Source organism: Felis catus, chromosome A1, assembly GCF_018350175.1.
Source record: "Felis catus isolate Fca126 chromosome A1, F.catus_Fca126_mat1.0, whole genome shotgun sequence".
Lineage (NCBI taxonomy): Eukaryota > Metazoa > Chordata > Mammalia > Carnivora > Felidae > Felis > Felis catus.
The window spans coordinates 80,229,362-80,256,754 of NC_058368.1; the positions used below are offsets into that span (position 1 = coordinate 80,229,362).

General features: G+C 53.3%; 1 protein-coding gene across 2 annotated transcripts; it reads right to left on the reverse strand.

The window, feature by feature from the left end:
- Positions 1–1,344: 1,344 nt before the first annotated feature.
- Positions 1,345–27,393, reverse strand: RAB20 (RAB20, member RAS oncogene family). Of its 2 annotated transcripts, XM_045055866.1 has the most exons (3): positions 26,888–27,021; positions 5,900–6,027; positions 1,345–2,388 (listed from the first exon to the last, which is right to left on the reverse strand). In XM_045055866.1, exons 2-3 carry the CDS (start codon positions 5,970–5,972, stop codon positions 1,856–1,858), a joined length of 606 nt encoding a protein of 201 aa, XP_044911801.1. In that variant the 5' UTR covers positions 5,973–6,027; positions 26,888–27,021; the 3' UTR covers positions 1,345–1,855. The 2 variants fall into 2 exon arrangements, with proteins under 2 accessions (XP_044911801.1, XP_003980577.1); XM_003980528.6 differs by lacking the exon at positions 5,900–6,027 and having other exon boundaries at positions 26,888–27,393.

A 27,393-nucleotide genomic window follows, 5' to 3' on the forward strand; every position in this document is an offset into this window, starting at 1 on the left:
ACCTGGCTCCCCGGGTGGGAACTGGGCCCACATGGTCAGACTGAAAACCTGTGAGCAGGTTCGGACCCCAGAACTGGGTCAGTGTCCCAAACCTACTTGGGACAGAGCCCAGCGTGAAGCGTATTTTTAGGGCAACAACCAAGGCTGAAATTATACGCGTGGCTGGCGGAGAACGTGCCATCCCAGGCAATCCCCCAGGAAGCGTGGCCATTCGGGGACACGAGCTGGGGGTGCTCAGAGCAGATGAGCACACGCAAGGAACATTCAGGGGGACAGGTCCCTGGGGACTCAGCCGGCCCCGCCTTCCAGCAAGAACCAGAGACGGTTTCACGGGACGCCGCGTCCATGGCCTTTGGAGACAAATTCCAGGGCCCCCTGGATGGTGGCAGGTGTATCTACCAAAGATACAATTCGACCAAGCTGATGATGCGTTGATTCATCTTCAGAGTCCAGTGAGCCCCGCTGTGGGATGGGAGGCAGGCCTCAGGATGGGTTTCAGTAACAGGCGTCCCCCCTGGGGAGCCCCAGGCAGAGGCAGGGGGCTGTGCCTCGTTTCGTCCCGCAGGTCAGCTGGTGCACACCCCGGAAAAGGCGGCACACGGGAGCAGAGGAGGCCGGCCTGGAGGCCCCCACGCCAGTCGTGGGCACTGAACACAATTACCGCACGCCTCCCCGCACCCTCCGGAAGTAACGACTCACGAAACACCCTGCTTTCAGGCTGGCCTCTGCCTCTCTGCATTCCGCTATGGACCGAATGCTTGCTTCCCCCAAGACGCAGATGTTGAAGCCCAGACCCCGCCCCTCCCCGTGTGACAGCCTTTGGAGGTCTGGGGGTGGGGTCCTCATGATGGGATCAGTGCCCTTACGAGGAAAGAGAGACCGGAGCTTGCTCCTTCCACCATATGAGGACACAGTGAGAAGGTGCGGTCTGCAAGGCAGGAAGGGGCCCAACCAGAAATCGGATCTGGCCCCCCCACCCGGACCTCTGGCATCCAGCCCCCACGGCTGCGAGAGGTTAAGGGTCTGCGACGAGCGGCCCCAGCTGGCTGAGATACTCCCACTGTTTTTTTAAGTTAATTTATTTATTTTGAGAAAGGGAGAGACAGAGAGAAAATCGCAAGCAGGCTCCGCGTCACCAGCATAGAGCCCGACTCCGGGTTTGAACCCACGAATCATGAGATCATGACCCGAGCCGAAGTCAAGTCAGACGGTTAACCGACTAAGCCACCCAGGCGCCCTGAAAGACAAGTACCTTAAGCTCACAGCCACCTCCCAGGATCCCCGGCAAGGGGTCCACCAGCAGTGAAAATAAAGTCTAAATCAACACAGACTCCACACCAAGGGTCTTCCTATAATCCTTTTTAATAATACGCACACTCATACGGCTGCACCCACGTCGAAGCTGGGATTCCTGATTGCGTAGAAGCTAACATGTCCAGAATCATCGTGATACCTCAGGACACAAGTACCAAATGGTAGGACCCAGGAGGCACCGATGTCTGAGAACAACATAAGAGTGGTGCAGGGGCCACGCCGGGTGCCCTCCAAAGCCCGGCCACGGCCTCTGGCAAGGCCGGGTTGTTAGGGAAGAGGCAGCAGGGGACAGCGGTCTCTGGGCGTCTCAGCTCAGAAGAGTAGTTTCTGCAGGGGATTCACTTGTCCCCCACCTCCCGGCACAGTGACACAGACCGAGGGACCGTTCCCAGCGGCCGCAAAACCACCAGCTGGCGTTGGCCCCGGGACCTCCTCCTGGTGTGCGGCCCCACTAAGGAACACGCTGGGCTCCACCCGCCCTCCGACCGCGCTGGTCATCCCCTGGCCGATCGTGTACCCCGGGGCTCGGCGCCCCCATGCATCAGGCACAGCACCCAGATGGAGTCTGTCCGGGCGTCTTATAACTGGTGATGTCCACGGTCTGCGGCGGCCCCTGGGCTCTCTGCCGCGAGATCACAGGCACCACCAGGTCGAACAAGGTTTCAAACAGCAGGTCCACGTTGTGCCCGGTTTTCGCACTGGTCTCAAAGCACATCTGCTCAGCGGCCGGCACATCCTTCTCGTCCAGCATCTTGTACTTCAGGATCTTTCTATACAACGCCGCCGCGTCCTCTGGCTGCACCTGCCTGGGCGCTTTGGGCGCTCCGCCGCCACGCCCAGCCACCCCAGGGCCCCGCCCGTCCTTCCGCTGGTCCTCTGCAGCCGGCTCCTCGACGAGGTCCACCTTGTTCCCCACGATGGCAAAGAGGCAGTCAGTGCTGGCTGTGTCCGTCAGGCCCAGGAACCTGTCCTCCAGCTCCAGCAGACTCTGCGGGTGGTTGACGTCGTAGATGAGGATGACCGCGGTCGCTCCCCGGCAGTACATGGAACCCAGGCCGTGGAACTGCTCCCGCCCTGGCCGGAAGAGGAAAAGAGACATGCAGGTTATCTCTCGTCCGAGGTCGGCAACCCCAGAGGGACGATGGAGCCGTACCCCGAATGCAGGTGTGGCTGGAGCTGGGCCTGATCAAGACACTGGCATGCACAAAAAAGTGAGCATCCCTAGGGGCGCCCGGGTGGCTCAGTCGGTTGAGCATCCGACCTCGGCTCAGGTCAGGATCTCGCGATTCGTGAGTTCGAGCCCTGCCTCAGGCTCTGTGCTGATGGCACAGAGCCTGGAGCCTGCCTCGGATTCTGTGTCTCCCTCTCTCTCTGCCCCTCCCCTGCTCATGCTCTGTCTCTCTCTCTCTCTCTCTGTCAAAAATAAATAAACACCGCGGCGCCTGGGTGGCGCAGTCGGTTAAGCGTCCGACTTCAACCAGGTCACGATCTCGAGGTCCGTGAATTCGAGCCCCGCGTCGGGCTCTGGGCTGATGGCTCAGAGCCTGGAGCCTGTTTCTGATTCTGTGTCTCCCTCTCTCTCTGCCCCTCCCCCGTTCATGCTCTGTCTCTCTCTGTCCCAAAAATAAATAAACGTTGAAAAAAAATAAATGAATAAATAAATAAATAAACACTAAAAAATAAAATAAAAAGAAGTGAGTGTTCAGGCCCTCAGGGACCTGGGGGCACCACCCCCTGCTCTGGAACGACAGCTGTTGGACCTGCTGTTACAGGAAGCCTGGTCTCCAAAGGAAGCTTTGAATTTTACTGCATGCATTTTTTTTTTTTAAGTTTGTTTATTTTGAGACAGACAGACACAGCATGAGCAGGGGAGGGGCAGAGAGAGAGGGAGAGAGATTGAGAATCCCAAGCAGGCTCCACACTGTCAGTACAGAGCCCGAGGCGGGGCTCAATCCCGCGAGCTGTGAGATCAGGACCTGAGTTAGATCGAAAGCGAGCCCCCCAGCCGCCCCTGCATGCATTTAAATCCAGTATTCAGAGAAAGGGTCATGGGCTCACACTACCTGGTAGAAAGGGATCCCTGACAAAAAAGAAAGGAAGAACTTTTGGCCCGGGGGGTCTCAGGAGCATGGGCTGAAGGCAGGTTGTTACCTACACACGTATATTCACATAAAGCACATGTCCTCTGCCAATAAACCACTGTTTTCATTCAGCTAAATGAGCAAAGAAACACAACCAATTGCCACCCCAATCCCCAGTTATTCTGAAATGGCCTTGACTGCCTCACTTTAAGTTCCGGGTGGAGAGCAGCCTGCTGAGAAAGACGGCGTGAACCTACACCTGACAGCTGACTTCCCCTCGCACAGAGCCAGACCCAAAGCCAGGGCTCCCCTCTTGTCCAGCAAGGCCCCACATGTCCCCCCAAAATGATCCGGAGGGGGAGGGGCGGAGAAGGTGCCGCCCAGGCCCGGTCGGGCAGGGGCTGGAGGGACGTGTCCCGCCCTGCAGAGATGCTGAAGGTCAAAGTGATGTGCCAGAAAGCAAGTTTCCCAGGGCCGCCTGCTGACCAGCGGCGTGTGCTCTGGAATCCAGCACCCACAGAACCGCCTTCCTGCCCGTGAGCATCAGCACGACGTAGTCCTGACACAGATCGTCTCATCACAAGTTCCCGTGAAACGACGCCCCGTGCCAACAGGCAGAAACTCAGCTGTGCTCTCCCGTCGCTTTCTGGACCCACCCTGGGAGACGATGGTCAAGAAGTCTTTAAAAACCAACTTTAAAAATGGCAACAGCAGGCATTAGTTAAAAAGAAAAGAGAGGGGCGCCTGGGTGGCTGTCGGTTGAGCGTCCGACTTCAGCTCAGGTCATGATCTCGTGGTCTGTGAGTTCAAGCCCCGAGTCAGGCTCTGGGCTGACAGCTCGGAGCCTGGAGCCTGCTTCATATTCTGGGTCTCCCTCTCTCTGACTCTGCCCTCTCCCACTCATGCTGCCTCTCTCTGTCTCTCAAAAATAAATAAACACTAAGAAAAATTAAAAAAAAAAGAGAGGGGGGGGCACCTGGCTGGCTCAGTCGACTAAGCGTCTGACTTCAGTTCATGATCTCACGGTTCGTGAGTTCAAGCCCCGACAGTTCAAGCCCTGTACCGACAGCTCAGAGCCTGGAGCCTGCTTCGGATTCTGTGTCTCCCTGTCTCTCTGCCCCTCCCCTGCTCGCACGCTGCCTCTCTCTCTCAAAAATCAACAAACATTTTCAAAAATGTATAAACAAAGAAGAAAAGAAAGAAATGCTTCCCCACCATCACCACTGACGAGGACTCTCCTTTCAGACGCTAATCGTCTAGAACGATCCGGGCATCGTGAGGTCTTCCAGCAGGAGAGGTGACCAGCCCCACATGCCAGAGCCCACAAGGCCGACGAGGGGAGAGTGAAGGGACATTCCAGTTATCCCGGGGGGACCGTCTGTCCGTCTGTTACGCACTTCACTGGGGACAAAAGGGCAACTGTGTTTGAGCCCATGCCGAAAATACTTTTCCTTTCCAGACAAAAATGTCTGATTTGCCTTTAAAAAACTAAAAAAGTAAATAATACGGACACACCAAGAAAAAACTCAGAGTAACGAAGGAAGTAAGAATGGAAGAATCCCAAACGCTAGCCTGAAAGGAGAGGAGACCAGAGCTGCTGTTCCGATCACCCCACCGCTCGCCCAGGAGCCAACGCAGACAGAGTGTGGCGGCCTGGCACCCAAAGAATTTTCGAGTGAGCGGTTTCTGCACCCGAAATCCTTACATTCTGGCTTAGACACAATCCGCGGCGGGTAGGCGGTCACAAGAGTGCGGTGCCCACACGGGCACGGGGTAGTCGCACCGGGAACAGAGGTTCTGAATTTAGCCCTGGCCCAGGGCCAGCGGGAGCCCCGGCATTTCCGGCATCCAGACACAGCAACGATAAAGGGGTGGCTCCCTAAGACTCGGCCTTTGAGAACTGGCTCTGTGAGCCTCGCACGGTGTTTGAACTCCAGACCTCGTAAGTTTTCTGCAGGTCTGTGACCGCAGCTGGGCTGTGAGGTCAGGCTCCCGTTAACACATGGGAAACACCTGCTCCAGGCCTACGTGGGCGGCGCACAAGCTCCCCTCCCGTGGCCACCAGGAGGGTGTCTCTCTCTCTCTCACCCACTTGCCCCAGCCTGCGTCCCTACGCCAGCTCCACAGCCGAGGCTCTGGGAAGCCCGGGAGTTTCCTCTATTTGGCTCACACTGAGGAACTAACAGCCCTGTGGCCCGATTCTGGGGACGCCTGGGAAGCGGCTGACCTGTGCCAGCCAAGGGGGGTGCGGGTCAGCGAGGGCCAAACCGCAGGCCAGGTGGGAAGCCAGGCTGCCGGGCTTGGAGTGGCCCCGCCAGACCGCCTGCCAGCGAGCTGGAGGCAGGAGTCCGGGGAGGGGCCCAGCCTCCTACGCCTCCAGGAAGCGGCCAGGGCTGCCCCTGCCGTGGGGGTCCGCAGGGGCTGGGGGCCGGGAGCGCGTGTGATTGTCCGGGAATCCTGGCTTGTCCGTGAAGCAAATCACTCCCGTTCGCCCACATACTCACATAATGCAGACCCTTTCTTTTTTAAGGCTGAATAATCTTCCATTGTACGCACAGACACGTGTTCTTTATGCATTCATCTGTCAAAGGACATTTGGGGTGTTTCCATTCCTTAGGGACTGCGAATAATGCTGCAGGGAACACAGAAGGGCCACAAGCCAGTCACGGGACAAATACCGGTTGGTGGACTCCAAGTAGGGGTCGGTGGCAGCCAGGACCTGGGGGCAGGGGAGAGGGGGAGGGGCAGTGACCGGGAGAAAGTGGGGTCGGCATGGGGACAGTGGACACAGCCACGAGGTCCTCCCAGCAACCGCACAAAGGGGGCCTCCCCCTCTCCCCATTTTACAGAGGGAGAAACTGAGACCAGAGAGCACAGCAAGGGGCCCACGCACGCAGGAGCCGGGAGCCCAGGTACTGGGCAGTCTGTGGTCTAACCAGCCGTGGGAGAGCCTGGCTCCAAGCACAGACTGTCCGCACTCACAGCCCCACAGTGTGACCCTGGGCAAGTAGCTGGGCCTCCGTTCCGATCGCTGGAACGCGGACAGTCCCGCCAGCGGGCGGCCGTGCAAGAGGACATAACCAGGACAGGAACCACCTAGACGTGCACCTGCTCCCGCCAAGCCCCGCGTCGGTGCTGCTTAAATAGACGGAGGGTCAGAGCCCTGCCCACCCAAGGATAAACACCTTCCCAGGCCCCCGCATCCTGGTCTCTTCATCAGCACATCTACAGACTGTCTCCGGGGCCTGTTGGCCACTCTGGCGGCCGACCAGTCCCCTACCCTGTCTTACTGACCAGCCTTACTTTCAGAGATGGCCTTCTCCCGTTCTGGGGTGCCTCGTCCCGTAGCTGCCGCGCGGGATCAGCGGAGCTTTTCCGCCCAGCAGCAGCCCCGGGGACACAAGTCGGCGAGCGGCCCACGGGGGTCCCAGGCAGCCTCTGGACCACAGGACACAAACTGCTCCATTGCTTTCGTTTTTATTTGCAGCCGTCCTCGGGCCAGGTGACTGCCCGCCCCCTTTACCCTGAACACGGTCTCGTTCTTGCTTCCGCGGTCGGAAGCAACTGAACGCATGGTGTGGCCGTCAGAAATCACGCTGCGACGCGGGCTGCACGTTTGAAACATGTGCATGTACTGCTTCATTAATTCCAAAATGATAGTGATGCTCGGGCCCCTCACCCCAGAGCCCGTAAAACAGGATGTGACAGGGGGATCGGTACCAATATCCTGTCAGAAGCTCCCTGGCACATGTGACGTGCAGCCAGAGGTGACAGTCAAGTAAAAGCCAGTCACTAACATGTGAGAATCAGAAAGCTGTTTCTTTTTTCTTTTTCTTTTTTTTTTTTTTTTTAGTTTATTTATTTGTCCTGAACGGATTGTGAGCGTCGTTGGAGAATGGCCCGTGGAAACAGCTACCCCCAGGAATGTTCACAAAAGCACAGACGTTTAAAGCTCTTCTGGTGCAATGAGAAAAAGGAAGCACGTGTCCTCCCGGGCTAAGAAGAGGGCCTGGCCATCTGGGGCCAGCGCCGGGCACAGCTGCCTCTACAATATATGCGCACCAAAGACCCAAGGACACTTCATCCAGGGACCCACTGTCCACACAGAGGCACAAGTCTGCCATCCCCGGAATACCTGTGTGTGGTTACCTTGGCCACAGGCCGTGCTGTCCAGTTACATGGTCCAATGTCAGTGTACATGTTGCCATGAAGGTATTTTTTGAGATCTGCAATCCACTGACTTTAAGTAGATCGCCTTCCGTGACTTGGGTGGGCCTTACCCAATCAGTTGAAGGCCTAAGAGCAAAGACCGAGAGTTCCTGGAAAGAAAGGAATTTGGGGGCTCCCGGGTGGCTCAGTCGGTGAAGCATCTGACTCCGGATTTCGGCTGAGGCCATGACCTCACGGTTCGTGGGATCAGTCCCCGCGACAGGCTCTGCGCGGACAGCATGGAGCCTCTTTGGGATTCTCTCTCTCCCTCTCTCTGCCCCTCCCTTGCTCGTTCTGTCTCTCTCTCAAAATAAATAGATAAACTTAAAAAAGTAAAAAGGAATTCTCTCGGCTCACTGGCCGCTTGTCCACAGGAAAAGGGGAAGTGTCCTGAAAGGGGTTTCCAGCAGTGGCGAGGGTCGCCGTGACCCAAAGGGCTCACCTCTTCACTGAGGACGGTCCGCCCCACTCCCGGGCCCCACCGCCTCCCTCGCTGCACGTAGACCCAGCAGGGGAGCCCCTGTGCTGCCTGTGAGACAGAGAGCACACCCACAAACACACCAGCCTCCTGCCTGGGTTTCAACACCCGAACAGTAAACACGGGAAAGACAGGGTTTCCAAAGTCGGGATCCAGAACACCTTCATCCGGGACGGGGATGCAACCGGGAATTGCAAGCCGCCCGGTGTGTGGCAGCCACAGGACTCGGTCCACGGAGGCCACGGGGCCACGGGCCGAGGCCTCGCCTCTCACAGAGGCCAGGAGTCACAGACGGAACCAAAGCACACCCGCGTGCGGGGGCCTCTCCCGCCCCCTCCATGCGCAGGAGAAAAACTGGGCATCTGTGCCCTGCAGTGGCCCACGGCAGAGAAGCGGACGGGAGGGCTCCGACGGCAGTGACCGCACGTGCCCCAGCCCATGCACACGCAGTGTCCCCAGCAAGGTCAGCAAATCTGCCGGCTTCCTGAAAACACGTCCCGCAGCTGAGCCCGACCAGACGCTGCTCTGGGAAGGACCTCGGGCCTCTGATCTGATCGACCGGAGAAGGAGTGCACACCCCGGTCCGGCTGCCCGTCTTGCTAGAGAAACTCGAGAAAGAAGAGGGGGTAACCGCCGAGACACTAATGCTTATCCACCCTGAGGCACCACGAGGGAAGCGGTCCCGACACCTGTCGTCGGACGCACACGTGACCCATCCGAAGAGGGTCAGGTCAGGAGACGGAGACCCCTTGAGTGGGGGGCTGCTTTGGCCGCATGTTCTTCAGGCCCGTATGCGACAACACAGGGTATTAACCTCCAGCAGCAACACTGTCACAGCACCTACCTCTGTGGGCACTGCACACAGCCCGCACACACTCGGTCACCTTGCGGGCACCGCACGCGGGCAGGGGCCACAGCCATCAGGGTCCAGAGGCCCCGCTCCCAGGAGCCAGCTCCAAATCCTACACGAGCATGGCTCAGGGGGAGGCTCAGGTTCGAGAAAAGAATGCCAGTGTTTCAAAATCTAGAAGAAACAACGGGTTGATTTCTGTCATCTTCTTATCAGAAAGCGAGCAGCCCCAAAGAGGCCAGGTAAGCACAAAAAGTGAAACACCGGCATCTGAAGAACTGGCTTCCCCGGGGGACAGATGCTCCCTCCCAGCCAGGCGGCAGTGTGGACGGGTGGGAATGAACCGTCTGCCGTTCTCAGACAGACGGGACCACCGCGCGCTGTGCGTCCAGGCCCTTCCACGGGCAGGGCGAAGCCCGGTCTCGCTCACACGTCTGCTCACAGAACCTCCCAGAAACTGCAGGGAAAGACCGGAGCCAATAGCCATCAGCTGGACATCAAAGAGTAGGAATTTAAAAGGAAAAAAAACCCACTCCATATTAATGGGGTTTTTTTTCTGCCAGGAGGAAGAATTAAAAGCCCAACACCAAGTAATAAATTACACCAACAAAAGAGGGGATTAAATAACATTTTAAAGACAAAGACCCGAGCCTGTTACAGGAGGCGTTTTCCTCTTGTCCAAACCCACGATGATTTCCAACTAATAGAATAACAACATATGGGGCACAGGAAGGGTGTTTCAGAAAAATGAATTTGTTTACACACGTTGTGCTTTTACCCAAACCCGCACGCGTGTCATTTCTGTTGTTTCTGTTTGATAATTTGAAGACTCAACCAAAAACAGCGAACGTGTCATATGCCCAAGTGAACCAAATAATTAATTGCACCTAAATTAATCCTCTGTCTGTGACTCACCAACTGGGCTTTCTGAAATAACTACTAAGGTTATATAATAATAACTAGAGCTTAATTCTCAAATTACCTCACTCTCCTCCGACAGGAGTGTACTAAAAATAATTCAGCAATAAAACCAAGTAATTCAAATAAAGATATGATCTTTAGCAATCTAATATTACAAAAAAGAGGCAATTCCAAAGAAAATACACTTACGTAACAGATTTAGCTTTTAATAAAAACCTCTCACATACCAACATATTTAATCCAATCTCTTTTACCTCCAACAGATATTCTGTTGTCCTGTGATAATTAACTTAGAGTGAGATTAACAAAGAAAAATTCAATTATTTGCTAAATTCTCTACTTATTAAAGCAGGGGACTAAAATCATTTCAGATTTTTAAAAAATTTTTTTAACATTTTATTTTTGAGACAGAGAGAGACAGAGCATGAATGGGGGAGGGGCAGAGAGAGAGGGAGACACAGAATCTGAAACAGGCTCCAGGCTTCGAGCTGTCAGCACAGAGCCCGACGCGGGGCTCGAACTCACGGACCGCGAGATCATGACCTGTGCTGAAGTCAGACACTCAACCAACTGAGCCACCAGGCGCCCCCATTTCAGATTTTTTAAAGCAAGTTTTAACTTGTTTCAAAGTCGAGACTCAACTGCAAACAGCGTATGAAGAAAACTCTTTAACTTTATAGAGAGCTTTCTCGAAATATCAAGTTATCTAGAATAGCCTCTTATCTAGAGTAGCCCATTCAGTAAATACCCCAGTTATGTCTAACAGCTCTGCGATCCAGAACAACGTTTTATTCTTCTCCGTAATATAAAGTCCTCTGAGAAATACACAGCAGAGAACAATTGCTTTTCTGTTAATTCCATCCCGAGGGAAGCACATTAAACCTTTTCTGAGCAATTCTAAGGAATCCAGATAGATGTTTACAGCTAGATGTTTACAAGGTCTAGCTATCTCTTGCTCAACAGATTGGGTATGTTCTCACAGAAGTCCCTGGAAAGTACATTATTCATTGACAGATACCGTAAACCAGAAATGCCTTCTGCGGATGGCGGGTCAACCTGGGAGTTCCTGGAAATTATTTCACCCATGGAACGGTGCAAAAGCCCTTTGAAATCAATCACATTGAAATATGTTGTTGGAGCTCATTTAATATTTAAATAGAATATTATAGTGTACATAAACGTAAAACTTCTAAATAATTACTTAGAACAGTCAAATTCATAGAGACAGAACACAGAAGGGGGGCCACCAGGGCCAGAGGGAGGGGGCCTGGGGCTGGCGTTTAATGGGTACTGAGCTTCAGCCGGGAAGAGGAGAACGTTCTGGAGATGATGGTGGCTGCACAACAATGGGAATGTACTCAGTGCCACCAAGCTATATACTTGATTAAAGTGATAAATTCTGTTCTGTGTATTTTACCACAATAGAAAAATTGTCTGGGGCACCTGGGTGGCTCAGCCAGTTAAGCGTCCGACTTTGGCTCAGGTCATGATCTCAAGGTTTGTTGAGTTCGCGCCCTGCGTCAGGCTCTGTGCTAACATCTCAGAGCCTGGAGCCTGCTTTGGATTCTGTGCCTCCCTCTCTCTCTGCCCCTCCCCTGCTCATGCTCTGTCTCTTTCTCTTTCAAAAATAACTAACCATTAAAAAAAAAAAAAAAAGGTTTTAAGAAAAATTGTCTATACTTAGAGAAAGAGAGAGGATAGGTAGAAAGAGCATAGGTAGATGACAGAGATGGACAGAGACATAGAACTGTACGTAAAACAAAGCACCTACTAAGAACACCGGAAAACCCAAATGGCCGAATCCCTGCCTGTCTGTACCTTCACAGCTCATTTCTGCAGTAGCTGCAGCAAACACAAAGTAATTCTTGTCCACCTGGAACAAGAATCACCTGGTGATGTGGTTTACATGCAGATTCTGATTCAAGAGGTTCGGTGGGGCCTGGATTCTGCTGGATTCTTCCAGCCCACAGACCTCCCTCTGGGAAGCAAGACTGTAAAGCCTTGAAGGATCTAGGGCAGCTCTCATCAACCCAGGACCAGATACAGTTTTAACCCAACGATGCAACTCAAACCTGCATTTGCCATTTCTACACTCCACCCCTCCAGTGCCTTCTCCTGAGACTCTGCACCCGGTCCTAGTTCCCCAGGGGGAGGGGGGAGAGGGTTGCAGGGGGTTCAACCCAGGAAAGTTGAAAGGCACCACTCACCAAGAGCTTCACTCTTGAGCAGCAGGGACCTGGACTACACGGTAACCAACCAGAGTTTATCAGATTAGAAAAAATTCGGTTTGGAATGTGCTTCCGCAGCTGCTGTGGAAAAGGTGCAGAGCTAAGCAAGTAGGTCAACACGCTTTGAAAAGTGGGAACAAAGTGTCCCCAGACGCTCTACAATTGCAGGGGACCACACTGCTACTTCACAAGGCACTGTGATAGGTGAATCACACACTCTTCCCAGCTACTCATAACGCAAGATCCTCACAGCAGAAGAGTTCCAGTTAGGATAGAGGGTGCCGGGGAGGCCCGGTTGGCTGAGAGTCCGACTCTTGATTTTGGCTCAAGTCGTGATCTCGTGGTTGTGGGTTTGAGCCCTGCATCAGGCTCTGCATTGACAGCGAGGAGCCTGCTTGGGATTTTCCTCTCTCTGCCCCTCCCCCTGCTCGTGTGCACATGCACTGTCTCAAAATAAATAAATAAACTTAAAAAGATAAGTTCTAGTTATGATATAAACTCAGGAAGCATTTAAAACATCCTCCACTCAGTCTGGCTTCTCATGGTTTAGGAGAACTGCTTCCTCTGTGCTCCATTATTGACACAGGGGCCTCAGTGTCCTCACCAGTGTCCTTGATTCTGCTAACCAAGTCTCACTCCCTCTGAGAACTGCTGTGAGAGCAGTTCAAACTTCGATGGAGATTCGCTCCAAGTGCAGGCAGAACATCTTGTGCACGCGCAGGCATGCACATATGCACACACGCACACGCACACGCACACGCACACACATGCACACATACACCTACATGCATGCACGCACATGCGCCCACACGTGCACGCATGCACATGCATGTATATACACACGTGTGCACGTGTACACCTACATGCACACGTGTGCACATACATGCACACATGCACGTGCATACACTTACGCGTGTGCACGCACACACACATGCACACATGCATGCACATAGACATGTACACCTACATGCACACACGCACATGCATGTTTATACGCCCTTGTGCACATGTACACCTACCTGCACACACGCACATGCACATACATGCACATGTGCACGTGTACACACTTATACGTGTGCATGCACACACACATGCAGGCATGCATGCACATAGACACGTACACCTACATGTGTGCACACGCACAAGCATGTGCGCATACACACGTGCACACACATGCGTGCATACACACGTGCATGCACACATACACGTACACCTACATGCACTCACACGCATGTACCCACACATGCACACACGGGCACTTTGTTCTCCTCACTATCTGGGTGCCCATTTCACAGATCTGGAAGCAGAGGCCCAGAGCGCTCACACAGCTGCTCAAGGGCCCCCAAGAAGTCAGCCGCTCCTAACACCAGCAGCAGAATGAATGGTCTGTGTACAAAAATGCCAGGCAGTAAGTGTTTGAGCGGCAAGGGCAGGCCTCTAAATTCTGTTAGGAAAAGCACTAGGATATTTGGTCAAGCACTTTTTTAAGCAATTTCTACTCTGAAACATGTTAAAAGGCAATTTTCAGGGAAGGGCAAAATCATGACTCCCAAACAGATAAAAAAAAAAAAAAGTAAATACAGAAACAAAACAGATGAACATATGCGGGGAGCAGGGAGCGAGGGAGGTGAACCATAAGAGACTCTTAAACACAGAGAACAGACTGAGGGTTGCTGGAGGGAGCTGGGTGGGGGATGGGCTAGAAGGGTGATGGGCACTGAGGAGGGCACCTGCTGGCATGCGCACTGGGTGTCATATGTAAGACACGATCACTGGGTTCTCCTCTGGAAGGCAATACTACATGGTATGTTAACTAACTTGGATTTAAATAAAAATCTGGGGGGACAAGTAAATATAGGGGGGCCTGGCTGGCTCAGTTGGTGGAGCATGCGACTCTTGACCTCGGGGTCATGAGTTCAGGCCCACGTTGGGCGTTAGAACTTACTTTTAAAAAGAAAAAGTCCATATACATTTGGGATCTTTATTTAATTCGTTGAATTTAGTAAATATACATTCAGGATCTTTATTTATTTCTTTACTTAGTTATTTAGTTCATTTAATGAGGGAGGCAGACAGAGGTCTTGAAGACATCAAGAAGACAGCCGTGTAAGGACGCACAATGGGAACACTGTGTAACACAAGATGCATGTTACAGAAAGACACAGAGGATGAGGCAGTTAATGTGCAAAGGAGGCAGAACTCTCTTTTCCACGGGGGACAACAAGCCACCCCACCCTCAAGTCCAAACCGGAGCCGATCAGTGCCGTTCCACCAGCCCACCCTTTCCTTCAAGCACAAAGTTGTCAGCCACCATCCCGCTCCACGACTCAGCTCCCAGGAGGAAAGACCACCACGGTCACTGCTAGCCCCCGAGCAGGTGCGCAGTGTTGACGGGGTGTGTGAAAGGACGGTTCACACCAACCGAGTGTTCACCCTGGGACACAGAATGAGAGGGAGCTTGGCGGTGGCCACAGCGGACTCCTCGAGCTCGGACGAGCACAGAACTGAGAGTCAGCGCAAAGTCGGGGAGATAACAAAACCCTCACCACCACCACCCCCCCAAGAACAAGCACAAAGCAATATGTGAAAAGGGCCCAGTAAGAGACTATAAAATAAGCCCTTTAATGTTAAGAAAAGGGCCTCTTTACATCCACCATTCTTCATGTTTAAGCAATTAATGATTACCATACCTGGACTTTGGCCAAAATTGTTACCATTTTTTTAATTCTTTATTCCTGTTGGATAATCTGACTCCGTGGAAACAGTGATAGTCTGGTCTTCAGCTGAAGCTGGACGTCAGCATATGGCAAAATACATGAAAATTCAATGTCCAACTCAAACCACACCCATCAGTAATCCCAAAAGTCATTCCTTAGCCTGTCGGAGAAAAGCAAGATCTGGCCACCTGCCCCCCGCCCCCTTTACACAGGCTGAGCATTCTTACTCTGCACCAGGGAAAGGAAGGAGCCACCGTGTGCCCCCCTCCCATCCACGATCCTCATTAAGCTCCAGAATAACCCTGTAAACCAGGTTCTCTCTACCACAATTTTAGGACAAGGTCACCGAAACTCAGAGACGGAAAGGACAAATCCTCATTAAAAAGCATCCCAACTGATTCAGCTAAAAAATAAATAAAAATCTGCTGAGCCCGCCAGCGCAGCTGTGCGTGGAAAGGTGGGCACGGCTAAGTCTGTTCAGGTGGGACTGTCACTCCAAGAAACGCCACAAGACGATGGCTTTCCACAAGACGCGCGGTCACACATCGGCCTTCTGTTTCTGAGCAAAAACTCCGCCTCCAGCGAGGGCACAGCAAGGCACTGACGCGTGCAGGGACACGGCCCTGGGTGGCTTCCCGGCACACAGGCTCTTCTGGACCCAGGGAGTTTGTCAACAGGACGGGATGACCTTCAGTGTCACAAGCCACAGGGCGTGCTTGTCCTGCTCTGGGACCCAGACACGGAGACCTGGACGGTCACCAAGAGAGGCTGACGGGCCCACGGTGTCCAGCAGGCGTCCCACCGGCCCTTCTCGAACAAGATTGCCCAGAAACAGCACCGCTGAGTCAGGGGAGTGACAGATTCGGGACCTCTGTCTCAAGGACAGGTCGAACGCTATACTGCCCTACTGGCTCGGTACAAATGAGAGTGCCATCTCAGACATGAAGACAGGTGTACGAGGTTCGGGAGATTCCCCGTGGGAAAGGGTGGATGACAGGCCTGCTGATGCACGAATCACGTCCTGAGACCCGTGGCCCAAAGGCTGGAAATTTTTTTTTAACGTTTATTTATTTTTGAGAGACAGAGCACGAGTGGGGGGAGGGGCAGAGAAAGAGGGAGACAGAATCAGAAGCAGACCAGGCTCTGAGCTGTCAGCACAGAGCCCGCCATGGGGCCTGAACCCACGAACCGTGAGATCATGACCTGAGCTGAAGTCGGGCACTTAACCGACTGAGCGCCCTCCTACCCGGCGGCCCCGGAGATATGTTTATCCTACCACTGCTGGGTGCAACACCGCGTCCACATTCACAGGCACGCTGGCACATCATCACGTCGTGTGTAGGCACAGACTGCGCCTCGCACAGAGCACTTCACAAGGTCACTGTCCCTTTAGACTAGATGTCGTTTCAGTGAAGGACACACGAGGCTGGGTGACCAACTGCAGAAACCCTGGGCAGTTTGCCCGGCCCAGCCACTTCCGGGCTTTGTGTAGACTGACCCAGGTTGTGACCCTGTGGTTAACACACACACAGAGCTGGGAACGGCCCTGGCGTATACAGTGAGCGCTACACACAGAGCTGGGAACAGCCCTGGTGTATACAGCAAGCGTTACACACACAGAGCTGGGAACGGCCCTGGCATATACAGCAAGCGTTACACACACAGCTGGGAACGGCCCTGGTGTATACAGTAAGCGCTACACACACAGAGCTGGGAACGGCCCTGGTGTATACAATAAGTGCTACACACAGAGCTGGGAACGGCCCTGGCGTATACAGTAAGTGTTACACACAGAGCTGGGAACGGCCCTGGCATATACAGCAAGCGTTACACACACAGAGCTGGGAATGGCCCTGGCGTATACAGCAAGCGTTACACACACAGCTGGGAACGGCCCTGGTGTATACAGTAAGCGCTACACACACAGAGCTGGGAATGGCCCTGGTGTATACAGCAAGTGCTACACACACAGCTGGGAATGGCCCTGGCATATACAGCAAGCACTACACACGCAGAGCTGGGAATGGCCCTGGCATATACAGTAAGCGCTACACACACAGAGCTGGGAACAGCCCTGGCGTATACAGTAAGCGCTACATAAGCAGCAGCTATTATTTGGCCACAATCTCTGATGGTGCCTCCCTGAAGGACTGCATGGTAGCTCATGGGCCAACACAGTGTCAAAATCATGCCATTCGATCTGTTCTTTATTCCCGTACGTTTACTTTCAAATACAGGCATGCGTTTCTGGTATAACCTGAACAAAAAGGCTTCCTGTAGGAGGTGTAACTGTTACTCTACCCCAGGATGGATTCTTGACGCCTGTAAAGGCCGTTAATTAATGAAATTAAGAACTTCTGAAGAATATATAGGAAAGGGGCGCCTGGGTGGCTCAGTCATTTAAGCGTCCGACTCTTGATCTGGGCTCAGGCCGTAATCTCACAGCTTGGAGGTTCGAGCCCCACGTCGGGCTCTGCACTGACAACGAGGAGCCTGCTTGGGATTCTCTCTCTCCCTCCCTCTCTGCCCCACCCCTGCTCACTCTTGATCTCTCTCCCTCTCTCAAAATAAGTAAATAAACTTTAAAAAAAAAAATAAGCCTTACTAAAAAATAAAGCAAAACCAGGACAATTTTGCCAAAAAACCAAAGCTATTATCTATACAAAATTTGTTGCCAATGTTTAAACTACAAAGCCAGAAGCTTTTAAAATTCATGGGGGGGTGGGGACATCCCAGGTTTGCCTAAATAGCATATTAAGTATGAAAGAGCATTTATAGGTATAACTTAAAGAACAGGACAAGTTAAAAGTCCCAAGTCAATGTTGGTGCAAACGCAACAGAATTTAAGTCTTCCCAGGGCGCCTGGGTGGCTCAGTCGGTTAAGCATCCGACTCGGCTCAGATCACGATCTCAAGGTTCGTGAGTTCGAGCCCTGCGTCAGGCTCTGTTCTGACAGCTGGGAGCCTGGAGCCTGCTTTGGATTCTGTCTCCCTCTCTCCCCACCCTTCTCCTGCTCACACTCTCTCTCTCAAAAAAAAAAAAATAAATAAACATAAATTTTTTTTTTTTTTTAAAGAACGACGTCTTCCCAGAGTCACTATTTGGGACTGATGACGGACAAGAATTATGTGTCAATATTCTGCATCTTCACTTTCAGCACCTGAAAACAGAAGCCACCTCTTTCTGACACCATGGTGTCTGATGTGACACCGGCTGTCACTCTGATTTGTTTTCCCCTCCAGCTGCTTCCAAGATTTCTTCCCTTGGTGGCCCCTTGTCAGCCCCACTCCCCTCCTCTCCTTCCAGAACTCTGACGGCACAGTGTTGGCTCTCCAGCCTTCGGGTCCCTGACGCTCTGCTCACCTCCCCCAGTTGCTGTCTGTAGTACAGCTTGGGTGCTGTGTACTGCCCTGTCTTCTAGCTCGCGGCTCCTTCCTCTCTCCCCTCCGCTGGGCTGCTGAGTCCATCCACTAAGCTTCTTATCTGGGTTATCGCATTTTTTTTTCAGTTCAGAAATTGCCATTTGGGTCTCCTTTAAATCTGTTTCTGCTGAGGCTCTCTGTTTTTGTTTCCTGGGTTTAAGGGCTCCAGATTGTTCCCCGAAGCATGCTTAGGATGGCCGCCTTTAAGTCCTTGTCGATCACTGCACCATCTATGTGAGCTCTGGACTGGCATCCAGCGATTGTCGCTTTCAACTCTACTACACATCTTCCCGGTGCTTGTACGAAGAGCGGCTCTTGTATTGAAATCTGGACATTTCTGTCTTGTGCTACGAGATACTGGGTCTCACTTAAATCTCCCATTTGAGCTGGATCCTTCACCCCAGCAGTGGGGGACCGGGGGGCGGGGGGGGCCGGGACTGGGGCCGGTGGAGGCAGAAGTCCAGACTCCCCATGCAGCCTCCACCGGCACACGGCGGGGAGGGCTCCTCAGCAGCTGGTGGGGACGTGAGCCCGGCTCCCACCTTGATGATGGGGACGGGGGTGCCCCGGTTTTTTCTGAGTGTTTGACTGGAGTACAACAGTTATTGTTGAAAAGGTCTGCCTCACCAGGCTACCCCTTTCCTGATCCTTTGGTGGAAGAACAGGCTTTTAATTTTGTTTGGTTTTGTCTGTGCCCTTTGGCATTTCTGGGTTGCTGGCTTCTTCAGCTCCAAGTTTGGGATAAATGAGGCAAAAAGAGAACCCAGGGAGCCTACCACTGTGTTACTCTGTGGACCCAGAAATCCCGAGCTGGCCTGCCTTCTCTCCACCTTTGAAATGAATGCTGCTTGGGGTGCCTGGGTAGCTCAGTTGGTTAAGCATCTGACTTCCGCTCAGCTCATGATCTCACGGTTCGTGGGTTCGAGCCCCGCGTCGGGCTCTGTGCTGACAGCTCGGAGCCTGGAGCCTGCTTCTGATTCTGTGTGTCTGTGTGTCTCTCTCTCTGCCCTACCCTTCTTACATTCTGTCTCTGTTTCTCACTCAAAAATAAATAAACATTAAAAAAATTAAGAAATGAATGCTGGGATCTTCCTCGGCCAGCGGGCACAGGACAGCAGGACCGGGAAAATCTGTCAGCAGGTGATGAAGCCATTCCTCTAAGAATGAACGGCCCTTTAAACTTGTGTGTCTGTACACATGTGGGCAACTGTGGTTAAGATTTCTTCTTCACAGAAAGGGAAGTTATGTGAAATCTCGACAAAGCAAGCGGGCAGGCAAGTCCGAGTTGAAATGATAAAGCCTGGAATTATCTTCCAGAGACGCTAGATGCGATCAGGCTTAGTTAAGGAGCATGGTTGACCTGAATTAGTTAAATTCTCCTGAATGGACACCACACTAACCAGCCGAAAATACCTCTCCCGCCCCCAGAGTCCTCGGCGCCCCCTCCAGGCGGACTCTGGGCTGACTCCCAGCGCGCGCACTGCTCACAGGCTCGCTTTGTGCTCTGAAGTCGCTCAGCACAATGGCGCTTTGTCTGCCCTGCTGAACCCGGGGTCGGCTCCCTTCCACCTGTCTTAGTACCCACATTCATATTCAGGCCACTGTTTCTGATCGAGAAAACACAGGCATTCTGCGCAAAAGGCCGTGCACGCGGAGGGCGCCCACTCAAAGTGCATGGTAGCGGTATAGACGCGGATCCACCTCCAAGATACGGGCTCCCCCACAACACAGGCTTTGCAGGTGTGACTTCCGGATCTCGAATGTAAACTCAGATTATTTTTCCAAGAGCTATTTTTTGTCGGGGCCCGCGTGGAGCTGACCTCCGACCCCACCCGCATCCGCATCTAGCCCCGAGAGGACCCACAGGGAAGCACGGCTGCGGCTTGAGTGGAACTGATCAGGGTTCCCTCAATCGCCGTGGAATGCGCGACTCTGTGGGGAGTCTGTGCAACCAGAGAAAAGACTTTTAGAGAAGCGGTCTGCGCTCAAGGTGACCGAAACCGGGGGTCAGCCTAGTTTCTGCAGGAGGGGGCAGGAGGGGTAAGCACTTTCGTCTCTCGGTGCCACATGGTGTCTATTGCAACAACGGGGCTCTACCGGGACAGTGTGAGAGCATGTTGTGTGCCAATAAAACTTTATTCATGATGACCAGGGAGGGCCCGGTGGATCTGCTCATCCACAGGAAGCGGATGTAGCTCCCCAGATGCTGTCCCGGCACACAAATACCAATTGTTGGGCAGAGGGTATCAGGACCACCAAAACCACTCAGCAGGCGGGAATACGGTAAGAGATTCAGCTGAGATCGGAGTCCTCCACCGTGGGTTCCACATTCTGCACAGGCTGTGCACCTGCTCTGCACCGATCCCTTGAGGCTGTCCAAACCACATGGCCCTCACAGGCCAGTCCAAGGTATCAAGAATGAGCAACGGTGCGGTCCCTGTCCCAGAGACCACCCTCAGGCTCATCCACGGCACCGCCATCTTTTCCAACCTGAACCCACCTCACTTGGGACAAGCATCCCTGCCACGGTTCCCCGGATGTAGGAGCAGCTGCCTAAATGTGGGGGTAGGGGGCCGTGACTTCTACCCAGAGTGGAAGGAAAATGACGGGGGCTCACGGTCCTCAAGGAGGGCGCACTCACCTGGCATCCTCACTGTGTGCCACCCCATCCTTCAGACCGGGCCGAGGCCCTGGGCTCTGCACAGGCGGCCAGGACCTCTGAGCTAACGTCACAGGCACCATGACTTCATAACCCAGGACAGCAGCATCTTCTCCTCGGCTGCACTGAAGCTATTCGAGAGAAAGTTCTTTTTTTTTTTTTTAATGTTTTTATTTATTTTTGAGACAAAGAGAAAGCACTAGCTGGGGAGGGGCAGAGAGAGAGAGAGAGAGGGAGACAGAATCCAAAGCAGGCTCCAGGCTCTGCACTGACAGCCAAGAGCCCGATGCAGGGCTCAAACTCACAAACCTTGAGATCATGACCTGAGCCAAAGTCAGACCCTTAGCCAACTGAGCCACCCAGGCACCCCTCGAGGGAATGATCTTAAAACCAACTGCCACCCTGGGATGCAAGGGTGGTCCAATCAATGGGACATGTCCCGTTAATAAAATGAAAGAGAAGAATCAGATGATCATCTCCGTAGACATAGCAAAGGCACTCGACAAAACTCAACATTCATTCATGATAAAAATCATTAACAAAATTAGGCACAGAAAGAATACATCGCAACATGCCAGAGGTCATCCACAACAAGCCCACAGCTAACATCACGCTCTGCGCGGACAGGTTGAAAGCTTATTTTCTAAGATCAGGAACAAGACAAGGCTGTCTACTCTCACCCCTCCTACTCACCACAGTTCAGGAAGTGCCAGCCAGTGCAATCAGGCAAGAAAAAGAAATAGGAAGTATCAGAACGGTGAAGAAAGAAGTAAAATTGCCTCGGTTTGCATGTGACTTAATTTTATAAAGAGAAAATCCTAAAGACTCAACCAGAAAAACTGTGAGATCCAGTCAATGAATACAATACACAAAATTAACATACAAAAATCAGTAGCATTTCCATAGACTAATTTCTGAAAAAGAAATAAACTGATCCCACTTACAATAGCATCAAAAACAATAAAATAGGGGCAGCCAGGTGGCTCAGTCAGTTAAGCATCTGACTCCTAATTTCGGCTCAGGTCGTGATCCCAGGGTTTGGGCTGTGTAGACAGCATAGAGCCTGCTTGAGATTCTCTCTCTTCGTCTCTCTGTCCCTCTCCCGCTTGCACATGCACTCACTCTCAATCTCTCTCTCTCAAAATGCATAAAAACTTAAAGAAAAAAGACTTTATTCTCTTTATGTTTATCTACTTTGAGAGAGATAGAGGGAGAGAGAGTAGGGGAGGGGCAGAGAGATAGAGGGTGAGCTATCACTGTCAGCACAGAGCCTGACTCGGGGCTTGAACTCATGAACCATGAGATCACGACCTGAGCCAAAACCAAGAGTTGGACACTGAACTGACTGAGCCACCCAGGTGCCCCTTAAAAAAAAAAAAAAAAAAAAAAAAAGACTTAAAAAAAACACAATAAAATCCTTAGGAATAAATTTAATGCCATGAAAGATCTCTGGGATGAAAACTACAAGACATTGATGAAAGAAATTGAAGGAGACACAAATAAATGGAAAGGTACTCTGTGTTCATGGGCTGGAAGAATTAATATTGTTAAAATGTCACTATTACCGAAAGTCACCTTTGGATTCAATGCTATCGCTGTCAAGATTCCAATGACATTTTTTTATAGAAGTAGGAAAACCACTCAAATTTATCAGGAACCACAAAAGATCCCAATTAGCCAAGGAAACCCAGAGAAAAAAAGAACAAAGCAGTCACACTATATAGTATGAAGCTATCGTCATAACACCAACTGCTCGGAATCCCCGTCTCTCTGAGCTCTCCATTTAGTGCAGAATTATTTACTGGGGGCCCACTCAAGCCGCTCTTGTCCCTCGGTGACATGCCTTGCCGGTGGTAATCGCGGCCAGAAGCGCGCAGCACTGGATGGCTGTTTACTCATTAAACACGAACATTGTGCTTCCTCATTCCAGATGCCGTTCAAGCACTTTGCCAATATTAACCTATTGATTCCTAACAACGCATTAGGCGGGTGCTACAACTGTCCCCACTTATAGATGAGGAAAAGGAGGTGGAGAGAGAGGAGAGCCACCAAATCACACATGTGGTCAGGGGCTGCGGCCGGCAGAGGATGACAGCCTCCCTCCCCGGCAAAGAAGTCCTAGCCCCTGGGGCCTGTGACTATGTTCAGTTACATGGCTGGGGGGGGGGGGGGGGGGGGGGGGCGGTGGCTCAAGGTTGCTAACCAGCTGAGAGATTGGCTGGATGAACCCAGGGTAAATCACAGGGGTCCTTTAAATGTGGGAGGGGGCACGACAGCCTTGGGAGTGGAAGATGAGGAATTTGGGGGGGAGGGGGCAGGCTCCAGGAGCTGGAAAAGGGCGAGGGGACAGACCCTCCCCCAAGGCCTCTCGGATTGCAGACAGCTGGGTTCCAGCCCGGTGAGACCCAGGTAGGACTTCTGAGCCGCGTACTCTAAGCCACTAAGTGGGTGGCAATTGTCGGAGCAGCAGTAAAATCCTAGAGCAGACTCTGTGCCGTGACAAAGCGGCTGCTGTGACAAAGCTGGCGGGGCTCTGGATCCGGGTAGCGGCAGAGGCTGGAAGAGGTCAAGACGGCAGAGCCCGCATCGCCTGGCACAGACCCGCAGGGACACGGCTACTGCCAGCCCCGCTGGGGAGGCCTCGGAGAGGCAGGGAGGGTAGAGAACACCCGTGTCATCTGTGGAGGCCACGCGAGCCAGCAGGAGGAAACGTGGACGGTAAGCGTGTGAGCGGTGGGAGCTCAGATGGAAATGGGAGCTGCTCCCCGGAGGTGGAGGAACGGGGACTTGGTGCTCTGTCTTCCCAGGACAGAGGGTGGGGGTGCGAAAGTGAGCCACATGGCCCCCCTCCAGGGACTACAGCCTTGAGGGAGGAATAAATGAGGGGGCGTCTAGCCTTCCCGGGCCCTGCGGGTGCAGTTTATTTGGGGCGCACCGGTCGCGTCCCCATCTTGTTGTGTTTTCTTCAAGACAACAACCGGATGTGAAACGATGCCACTCATTTCCTTGTGCCCCACCTCCTCCTCTAGGGTCGAAGGCCCGCGGAAGCAGCGGCCCCAGGCCTGTAGCAGGGGCCAGGTTTACATTTGCTGAATGATGGGCGACGTCTTTTCAGACTGCTCAGACGGGGCAGGAGACTGATGAGGAAATGACGGAGAGGAGAGTGGTGGCGGGTTCTGCGGGGGCCCCTCTCGTCTCCGGGCCACCGTCCTCTGCTCCCAGGACTCACCTAACCTTCGCAGTGAAAGCCTCACCTCTGTCTGCCCGACTAGGCAAGCGTCGGAGTGAGGAAGGGCCAAGGCGATGCATGCAGGACGCCTGGACCGGACCAAAGTCTGGACCCTTCTCAGCTCCGGCCGGTCTCCACTGCCCCGTCCCTAACCTGGAAGTGATCTTTCCCTCTCCGAAGGCCTCTTGTGTCACTGAGTAAGATGACCCATTCACCGGCCCCGCGCATCTCCCCTCCCCTCTCCAGCTGCAAGCCGCCAGGTGCTTCGCGAACGAGAGTGAGATTCTCCGAGCGCAACTCTCAGCCTTACCCTCGGGTGTCCTGATACCCCGCACACCCCACACTTCCACCCCACCCGCCTCCTGTGACCAAGGGCACCCTTCAGCCAGCCTCCAGTGGGTCCTTATCCTCTGCCTTGGTTACAAAAAGTAAAGTGAACAACTTTAACAAATGACGTCTGTGGAATGGAGAGAAAGTTCAAGAACAAGGCAAGAGGAGGAAGAAAGTAGCCTCCCCTCCAGAATTCAACAAAGATAAAGGAAAGGTACCTGGACTCTACCCATGTGGGCATCTCCTTCCAAGTTGCCCAAAACCCCACAGTGGCTGGAGTGCCAGGCACAGAGATGGCCCGTGTCACTGCTGAATGCCAGCCTCGGTCACCCTACGCCTGTGGACACAGGGCAGCAATGTGGACACGCGGCCCGGCCACCCCCACTGCCCCGGGAGGCTGACCGAGCTCACGCTGAGTTCCAGGAACAAGAAAGCGGCAGCCAGGAAATGAGTCGCCGCCCCCGGGAGCCCGACAGCACGTCTGGGACGTGACATCTGCTGTCTTACAAAATCCCCCGGCGTTCAAGATTCCGGCTGCATCACGTCCTGGTCGCTGAAGAAAGTGGCCAGTGAAAATCACTTTGCTACTTCATACACCCTTGACGCCGGGAACGCCTGCTCGACACCAAAGGTCAGCTCCCGTCCCAGAGACCCCACGCCACACGGTTAAGGTCAGCCTCTGACAGCAGCCGCTACAGGGCTTCTCGGTGTGGGACCGCAACACCAGCCCCACGCTATCCTCTTGTACACCAACGACGACCAGTCAGCTGAAGGATCTGAGGGGCCAGCGGCACAGCAGACAGACAAGTCACTTTCATCTGATCTGACTTCCAGAGTTTGTGTTTTGTCCCTACCAGCGCTTAGTGCTAGAAAGTCAGCCTAGGTAAACGACCTCGGGGCCTCCCTGCAGCCTGGAGCTGGAGAAAAGCAGGGACCGGGACATTCGGACCTGGGAGACTGTTCCCACGGCACAGTTGCAAATCGATTAGTCAGACGTTAACCGCCAGAATACACAAGAAACAACAAGAAACAACTGCAGATGAAGGGGCGCCTGGTGGCTCAGTCATTTGAGCCTCCGACTTCTGCTCAGGTCACGGTCTCCCGGTTCATGGGTTCGAGCCCTGCGTCGGGCTCTGTGCTGACAGCTCAGAGAGCTTGCCTCGGATTCTGTGTCTCCCTCTCTCTCTGCTCCTCCCCTCCTCATGCTAGCGCTCTCTCTCTCTCTCTCTCAAAAATAAACATTAAAAAAATTTCAAAGAGAAAACGCAGGATGGAGGGAGAAGGGTAGATGTACATGGGTAGACTTCATGAATTCCATTTTAAACACAGAACTAGTTCTAAGTTTGTTCACTTAGCAGAACGGTGCACCCAAGCTAGTAAGTTAAGTTTTCTAGACAGGAGCTGCGGGTATACTGATCACTTCTTCAAGTGCTGGCCTAAAAAAAAGTCAGACCTCCAAGTTTCAGGCTTCTAGAAGGTGCGCTCCCTGAAAATTTGCCATCCTATTTACAGTTCCTTTACCTACTTCAAGTATTTGATTCCTTTTCATGGAGAAGGAGATAAATTCTATCGTAATGGCTATTATAGCAATATATTATATATACCATAGCCACTATAGCAATAACTATAATTGCCAGTGAACTTTTGCAGGACTAACAAACTGAAAGCCTAAATCAAGACCCCATCCCTCCTTTGGAAAAATCACAAACGCTACATGCACTAAAAAATAACTCATTACTTCTCTTAAAAATGCTTCTACAGAAAACTACCTCAAACCCCCCCATGGGAGATACCAGCTCATCCCAAGCACTGATATCAAGCAGATGATTCCCGTGGTGGGAAATGCAGATGTGCTCCGGACTCCCAGGAGAGACCTGAGCTCTGCCTGCTTCCTGCTCTCCCCCTCCCCAAACCCTGTAGGGAATGCTCAGTGGCTCAACTTCCTCTTTTATAAAGAAGGGGTAATTTACCAGCTTTGCTCAGCCCTCAAGGTTGTTATGGATATCACATGAGATCACGTTCATGAGAACCTGGTTACCATTGTTACCATTAGCAGGCTTAGCACAGGACCCTGCGGCTGAGGAGCCAGACGCCACCATAGGTTCAGGAGAAAACAGGGGCTTCTCTCTTCGAAGCCCGGGGTGCTTTTAAGTCACCTATATTGTCCCTAAGACCTACCCAGTGGCTGAGCAGTTTCCCCGCCAGCAAAACAGAACAAGTAGGGACAGAGAGGGGCCAAGGGCGGCCTCGCACTGTGACTAGGGGTCTGACACCCGAGATGGGGTCACATGTCTTGCCAAGGCGGGACTCTGCACCGGAACCCTTCCCTGAGGACTCCTGCCCTAGGAGACCCCGGTCCTGGGGGATGCTTCTCTCCTACCGGAAACACCTCTTCCGCAGAGCCCCGAGACAGTGGCCCCGGGGGGGGGGGGGTGCCGGCGACCCTCACCTGCCGTGTCCCAGATGGAGATGTTGTAGGAGCGCCACTGCTTCAGGTAGAAAGCACCGCCCACCGTGCTGACCGTGTCCGGGAAGCGCCGCTCCATGTACCTCTGTAGCAGCGACGTCTTGCCCACGTTCATGTCCCCCAAAAGCACGATCTTCCCGTCGGGCTTCCTCATCTTCCCGAAGGAAAGCCCCCGTCTCCTGCTCTCCGTGCCCGTCCGGCCCGTGTGCCCCGGGAGCCGCTGGAGCAGCCGGCCGCCGCCCCCAGATCGCGAGGACCCGGGACTCGCGAGGACCCGGACTCGCGGGAACCCGGACTCGCGGGACCAGGGCTCGCGAGGACCCCGAACTTGCGGAGACCCGCCGGGGTCCTCCCGCTCAGACGCCTGGGAGGGCGAGAGAGGAGGCACGTGTCCGAGCCCGGACAGGAGCGGGGAACGCAACCAGGCGCCCACCTGAGGCTTCCAGACCGCTGCAGTGCGCACCCGTCTGGGTCGCCCCGGATCCCGC

Bases quoted from the DNA above. Each gene is read 5' to 3' on its own strand.
- RAB20 (XM_003980528.6), bottom strand. From the start codon at position 27,059: ATGAGGAAGCCCGACGGGAAGATCGTGCTTTTGGGGGACATGAACGTG. The intron at 2,389-26,887 runs GTGAGGGTCGCC...TCTTCCGGCCAG, and splicing joins CTCCATCTGGGACACGGCAG to GGCGGGAGCAGTTCCACGGC.